The 7543-nt window shown below is 44.5% G+C and overlaps 1 protein-coding gene across 1 annotated transcript in view; it reads right to left on the bottom strand.

Moving 5' to 3' along the window:
• CACNA2D3 (calcium voltage-gated channel auxiliary subunit alpha2delta 3) overlaps positions 1-4849 on the bottom strand; it is a 2522256-nt gene extending 2517407 nt beyond the window's left edge. Inside the window, exons 1-2 of the mRNA XM_078662383.1 lie at positions 4731-4849; positions 3931-4012 (exon numbers count right to left, since the gene is read on the bottom strand). Coding sequence (XP_078518509.1) covers positions 3931-4012; positions 4731-4849 — 201 coding nt within the window. The remainder of the gene's footprint in view (positions 1-3930; positions 4013-4730) is intronic.
• Between the last annotated feature and the right edge of the window lie 2694 nt (positions 4850-7543).

Consider the following 7543-nt stretch of genomic DNA (forward strand, 5'->3'; position numbering starts at 1 on the left):
TCATACATTAATCCTGACGGAACAGCGGCACAAAAATTACGCAAGGGGCTTGTAAATCTGCCCCCAGTAGTCTGTAACCTCTTAAATTCCAGCTCTGTGTCTAGACTGTCAGTAGGCATGGTAGCCCTGCTGCTGGTTGAGCTTGCGTATAAGAACTGTTTTAAGTGAGAATGAGTGATTTGTTTGACTCAAGCTCAATTAAAGCAGTATAGTACACGTCTGGTGTGGTCTTTCATACACAAGATTACATTAAGCACAAACGTCACATTTTCAGCACTCAATTAATGCATAGGGCAGTGTAAGTCAATTGGTAAAGATCAGGCAATTGGAACAGAGCTCTTGAGCCATGGTCTGTGGCCCGCTGCGGTCCTGTCTCAATGCATTTAAAAATCATTTGGCCAATAATGCGTGTCCAATTCTTCTGTGACTGCTGAGTACGATTATTTAGACTCACAGAGACACAAACAGCTACAACAGTGTGCCTGACAACGCAATGCAATGCAAATGAAACCTAGAGCATAACAATACTATGGTGATCGTTTTCGGCAAAAAAACTTTAAAAAATCTCATACAGTGTCATTCAACACTATTTAGGTATTTAACAACAAAAAAGTCCCTTTCAAAAATAGATAAAATATACGAGTATGTCTCATCAGCATTGCCTAAAATAAAAAGCTTAGAATTGTGTGGATTGAACAGGTAAAGATTAGCCAGAAGATGACTGTCGATGACTAATTTATCAAAGTATTGTTCCTTCTCCTCCCCAGTGAACAAGACAAGAAGGATGAGGAAGTGACAAAGCCAAAATTTGACTGTAAGACAATTAGAATTCACAGTTCATTTGTGGAGGGTCGGCAAAGACTGTCTTTCTGACATTGAGTAAAATGGAAAATCGGAGAGTTATGTGGGTCAGGAGAGAAGCTAGCTGCTTCCCTCACAGAGTAACAAAGTGAAAGTACTCTTATTAAAGTAGGAATCCAATGAACCGTATTCTGTTTCCCTGTTATATTGAGAAAATCTCGCATAAGAGCAATATTGTACTTTTGTTTAGGTATGTGTACTAGACTAAGGAACGTGTCATAAAAACAGCCATTTTGTAGACTCGAGGGAAGAATGCTTCTGCCCCAGTTCATAATAGCATTCTTCTTTATTCTGCAAATTGGTGCAAGTCTCTCAGTACATGCACAAGTACAGGGTATTGTATTTTATTCGCTGGAATATTGTAGTGTCAAACAATGGTTCCATGTCTGTAAGAGGGGACTGTTCAACTGGGTAGTGGGGCCTTTGACATGAAGAGGAACAAAAAGCCAAAAGCTATATGTTAGTAAAGCAAGAAAATTAACAGAAAAAATACAAAATAGAAGGAAATCGACATATGTCTAGGCACATTTAACTTTAAGATTAAAAACAGTACAAACATGGAGAATGTGTACTAAATGGTATTGCACTTATTTTTTTACATGGGGGCATTTCTGATAAAGTGCTGCTTTGCTTGTGTGGGCATGGTGGTTCAGAACAAAAGAGCATTTCTGTCAAAGTAAAAAAGCAGCCAAAAATCTGTCTTCTATGTACTAGAGTATAGGCATCATGTATTTTACTAAAATGCCCAGACATCTAAAAATATGACTCTAAATAAAAGTTCAGCCTTAACAAACATGCAATTTAAATCGTTTCCTTAATTAATTCAAAACATGTATCATCCAAGTTCGGACTTGGACAGAAAACAGGCCAGGGCACCAAAATAAAAGTGACCACCATTAGCAAATCAGATAGCTAAAATAAATAAGCCACATTAACAATTCGGGCTGTTTTGAACTTGAAAAGACACGTTGTATATGTGTTTTGCAAGGTATTGCAGACTATATGCATTTTTGTCTGCTACAGAAAATGTTTGTGACAACATCCGGGAATCAACAGCAAACCGCGTCCTATCAGACCATAAAACAGGCCCACAAGCCTCAAAAAAATGACTGACACACTGAGTTATCAGACCAGCCCCTCTGGCGCTGCCTGATTGACCTATAGGCCGGTCCGACCTGGGAGCATCTTATTTGGGGGAGATGTAAGGAGGAATTGCACATATACTGCCACTGTTTCTTTACTTGCTGTAATATAGTGATTGACTCAAGTCAGAGGATACAAAATATTTTAAAAATAAATACTTCAGCTAAATCATCTTGGGCCGAATGTTTGCTGCAATGGCAATGTTGTTCAAGTACCACGTTACAGCTTAACTTGTTTTCTTTTCAGGCTAAAACCATTAAAAATATAAGGCTCCCTCGTTTTAGAGTCATTTTACAATCACTGAGGTCTGTGCAGGGGACAGCTGATGTTTGCATATATTATACATGCGTGCCCTGAGCTATCAGTTCTTTCATAACTAGACTATTAACATGTATAATTAATAGAATATTACTGCACCTTGCGGGAAACGTTAACTCTTGGCATGTCTTTACCGACAGGCCACGTCAAAGGTTTAAACGCATATGTAGCGCTTTGCTGACTGTACTCAAGGCCTTGCTCCTGCTAACGAGTGGGTTATACAGCTACACATGTTGAACCGCTGAAAAACGAGTAGAAAGTTTAGTAAAGTGTTTCAACTAAAATACAGTTTGCAAAGTTATCGTGTTAGGTATCACGTGGGCTCCTTTTTAAAAACATTCTCAACCTCAAGAAAAACAGATTCGGCACAGATATCTGTGAAGTGGCCATAATTTTTAGACTTTCATTTTGAAGCAAATTGTGAATTTTTGTTTTTTACCTTACATGGATATAATGTTTATTCATATTCTCTGTTTATTTTTCGGCTTATTAAAGGATTTTTGGTGGCGTTTGATTTTTTCTGATTTCTCAGGGCTCTAACAGGTAAAAGGAACCAAAAGGTAAGGACAGATCTGTGTTTTAGTTCTTAGAAGCTTTAAGGCTTCGCTAAGCTCGAGTGCCTAGAAGCGCCATCTATACCTTGTCGACTCTCAGGGAGTCTTCTTCGCACCTGAGGGAAAGGTTCTCGCATGCCGGAAACATTCCAATGGTATCACTTCAGTGTTTCCAGAAGCAAACTCGGGTCGCATTAAATGTTCTCCTCGCGCCATTTGAAACACATATAAAAATAGGCCTTACATCCAGAAATGTTGTTTGAGCCTTGTTTCAAATTCACTGTATGAGAAAACCCAAACTGCAATCTCTCCCCATAAACATTGCAAAATAAATGACATAGGAGCGGAACTTTAATATAAGGAGTTGTATTTAAACAAGAAAAGATACAAGCTGCCGATAAAATGTCCGGGAATCAATTCTCGGTCCTCATTACCTCTCTGCAATATTTAGTCTGAGCCCCATCCCTCAAGTTTGTGCATTGCTTCACAAGGTTATTACCCGGCTGTGCAGCTGAGCAGAGAGATAACCGCACTCATTCCCCTTATCTGTAATGATGTAATACATCCCAGCACTGGGCAGCGATGATTGGGTAATAATGGCAGTGTGGAAACTGCAGAGCTGACAAACAATAGTACAGCCTCCCACAGACGGTGCACTGCACGCGCGATGCACGGGCTGAAGGCGCGCGCATCCCGCTCTGGGGAAGTTGGCATTTTTTTTCTGCAGAGAAGCAGCTGTTTCTTCTCTGAAACAGCATGCTTGTCTCCACCTTAGAAACCTTGCACGAGGCTGGGCTGCTGTCAGGTTCCTGCCAGGACAATGCCAGTAGGAGCCTCGACCCCGGGCATGGCCCTCCCCCTTATTTTTTTTCAGATGTCACCGACATAAAACAAATTCAGCTCATTGAGCAGCGAGAGAGGGTGGCTCGGAGTTTTCAGAGCGAGGACCGCTGCTGGGGGCTGCTGCGCCGTTTGCTTGTCTGTTTGGGAAACACACACTCTCCCTCCATCTTTCAGGGATGAAGGCGGCGGTCGGCGCAGCCCACGAGCTTACCTTCTGCAGGAGCTGGGAGCCAGAGTACTTGGCGGCGATGGATTTGATCTCCCCTCCAAAGGCAGACGCCCAGAGCTTCACCCTAGGGGGAGAAAGACAGGGAAAAATGGCACTTGTAAACACTATTATGTTGTCGTCGCCTGCTTGTACAAACTGAAGCAGCAATGAGATCATATATGTAACAGTTCCGTCTTAAACTAGCAGCAGAACAAGTCATCAGCAGGCAACTCGCGGGACTCGTCGGTCCAAGCCGGTGGGTCTAAAGTTAGTACCGCACACCATGGCCCTGTGAATAACACGGGCGCATTTTACGCAACACAGCGTCCACTTTTTGCGCACTCTTGATACCCCATACACTACGCCATGTGCAGTGCACGCCGTCTGGCAAATGGGACATGGACCATAAACAAACTCACCTAGCCCACGTGTCCCTGGCCCAGGCCAAACCTAGAGTAGCCATGCGATAAAAGGCAAGCGAACACACACGAGGCTAGGGGCAAAACTCATGCCAGTTACATATATTCACTTTTAAACTGCAGAGATGCGAATAGGATAGGAATTTAACTATTACGAATTACAATATGTGTATGGCCATTAGAGGAAAAAATAACCAGCCAATGAATGTTTACGATAAGATTAATTAAATTCCATAATAAAGAATATGTTTTATTGTAGATTATGACTGGATGTAAATGTATGGGCGTGCGAGTGAGGAAAAACTTGACTCATGCCACACAAGTTTCTGATGCCAATGCAAGCGGGCTGCAATGCCCCTACCAACTCAAACACTTGCCACCTACACAGATAAGGGTATCTGCTGCTCCGATCCGACCACGTCCACCAGGGTGGTGTTGAGGACAATCCAGAGAAGGGCGAGGACGCCCCACAGGGCGCGGCGAGGGCTGGGGACGCCTGGCATGTTGCCTCTCCCCGAGCGGGCTCCCGGGTCTCCCCAAAAGAAACGCGCGGCTGTGCGGAAAGAGTGCAGCTCCTCGGACAGACTTGGATGGAGGAATCACACAGGCTCATTCATCGCCCTTCCTGGAAAGATGCTCCGGAGAATGGAAGAGGAAGCGGCGCCGGAGGAAAGCTCGGAGGACTTGAAAAGTATTGTGTCCTTGGTAACAGCCGGCGCGGCCCCCACTGTTGCAGGCACGCGCGCACTTCCTCACAACTCCGCAGTCAGCAGTGCACTGTAGTTACTTCGGTGACCCACTGCTGGTCCAGAGTGCCCTCAGCAGCAAGAAGGCAGACTCTATCGATTCCAACTGTGTAGGCTGTCTTTGCGCAATTACTGCTCACTTTACAAATGGAAAGCTGCCTGGAGGTCTCCTTTATGCTGCCGGTCTCCTGCAGCCTTCATCCCCCCCACGTGAAGTCGCGCAGCGCTGGCTCACTGGAGCAGGAACAGGCATTAATGGAAAAGTGCTGACAGGCGAGAAGAGCAGGATCCGGGGAGATGGACCGCGCGGAAGTGCCTCCCGACTGAGGGAGAGAAAAGTGTGAAGGGGCTGACGAGGAGGAGGAGGAGGGCTCCCACCCTCCCGGGCTGTGCCAACGCGAGCTGCGCACCGCACAGGAGCTGACAGAAGCCTTGGGTGGCTTGAGGGGATGACAAGAGGGACTGTCAACACCCACCGGAGCGGCCCCCATTCACGCGGGGCAGCACGAGCAGAGCTGCGTGGGTGCGGCTGCGAACAGCTGTGGGCATCCGTAGGGCATGCACTCGACCCTTGGCGCAGGCACGGGCCGTACACAGGCAAGGCAGAACACATGGGATTTCCCGCTGACAGGACATGACGGGGGTCGCCTGTCACAAGGCTGCAGCTTCCCACCAGACTGGCACTCGCCTGTTTTAGGTCAGGAGGCGCTCAGACCTAATTGAGTTGTAAGCAGCGTGTCCTCCTTGTTCACGAAGGCGCGCCTGCTTCATATCAATGCCGCAGTAGCCAGATATCCGAGGGATCCGGAGTTTAAAGGCTTATGAATGAAAGGAAATGCAGCATAAGTAAATCAATGCAGGCTAAGTGACTTGAGCCCATGAATAAATTATTAATTTGGGCTTTCGGAGGAATCCCCCTGGTAGAGTGTGTAGAAGATCACAAGCTATTCTATGAAAGAACTCTGGGGCTTTAGGAATTTTGGCACAACGCACAGCCCTGGAGCCTGGACAGGTTTTCCATTTTTAGATCACCTATTATTTTTTTCTGCCTACCTTATTCCTAGCACGATGTCCCGTGTTGCACGCAGCCACGCCTCTTGCACACTTCCAGCAGCGGATGTAGGAGTATTTTCAACTTTATCAGTGGATACTATGTGATAATGAACACAGTTCACACAAGTCTCTTTCCAGTCCCAGAGATGCGCCCACAAGTGTGGCAGTGTCACAGACCTCGAGAAAAGTCAATAGGCGCGTTGGTTATTGGTCAAGAGTAAGGGGACGTCAAGCACGAGAGATACAGGCAGATATTACGCTTCAGAAATAGCACTGCAAATAACAAAGCGTAAACATGAATATGTAGACACACATAAAAAACATATTTGCTAATCTGCCACAAAATTCCGAAGCATTAATATTATCCTGTAGTCTTTAACAAAAAAAGAATAGAAAACTATCTTCGCAGATTATCTGGTTTCTTGGTCTACTACGTCATTGCAGTACTAATAAAAGTTATTACTCACTAAACTCCTTCAATTTTATTTTTACATTTCGCCTACACGGGTTATGTTTCTTTTTTATGATTACGCTTTCCTGTTCCTTTCCACCCCCACTGAGTTGGTAGCTACCTTACACCTGTTTCGTAATGAAATTAGTCACACCTAAGGTATATTTTCAGATGTATATGTCAACAGAAGACTGAAAAGTGCAAAGCCCACACATATCTCTCCGTTACCGCAGACAGTAAAGGATTTTCAGATATTCTGTGATTTTTGGAGAGCATCAGTTTGTACTCTAGTTTGACAGCTATGCCGTAATTGAATTTTCACCGCTTAGCACCAGGTGTTCTGTTTACCTAGAGGCAAAATGTAAAGCCATGCATGGATAACTGAGCATGCAATGAATTACACGCCCCCTGCACTTTCCTATAAACAAGGCAGATCCATTTTATCTGCTGTATTAGGAAGAGGCTATCAAACCACATCTACCGAGGAGCCAACCTATTTATTTAAATTAGGTTTATCGGTTGAACCTCAGTAAGAAAACAGCTGCATTGAAATGTTAAATATATGATAATAAACATTATCGCATTATCTTTTCTTCGTCGCACTCCTTCCAATATAGAGTGAGTCATGCCATGTACTGAGTCAATCATATTAGCTCTTTATATGTAATAAAATATCTTGGCCCCTCCCCCTTTCCATGAGTGCATAAATATCTAAAGTCCTGTTTGACACACTCTTTTCACACGCCCCCCTCCTATGCAAGCAGATTGCCTTGATGCCCTGGCATGTAATTTGAGTAGTTACTATGACACACTGAACTTGCAGCTCATCTAGAACTATCATACCAATGGATGGTTGTGTAAAAGTTACTGGTGCTCCCCTTATGCCATTTTTTCTGTACAAAGGAGGGAAATGGGCTGCCAAGTGAGGTGTCTACATGTTCGTCGCC

The sequence above is a fragment of the Lissotriton helveticus genome, chromosome 9 (assembly GCF_964261635.1).
Source record: "Lissotriton helveticus chromosome 9, aLisHel1.1, whole genome shotgun sequence".
Classification (NCBI taxonomy): domain Eukaryota; kingdom Metazoa; phylum Chordata; class Amphibia; order Caudata; family Salamandridae; genus Lissotriton; species Lissotriton helveticus.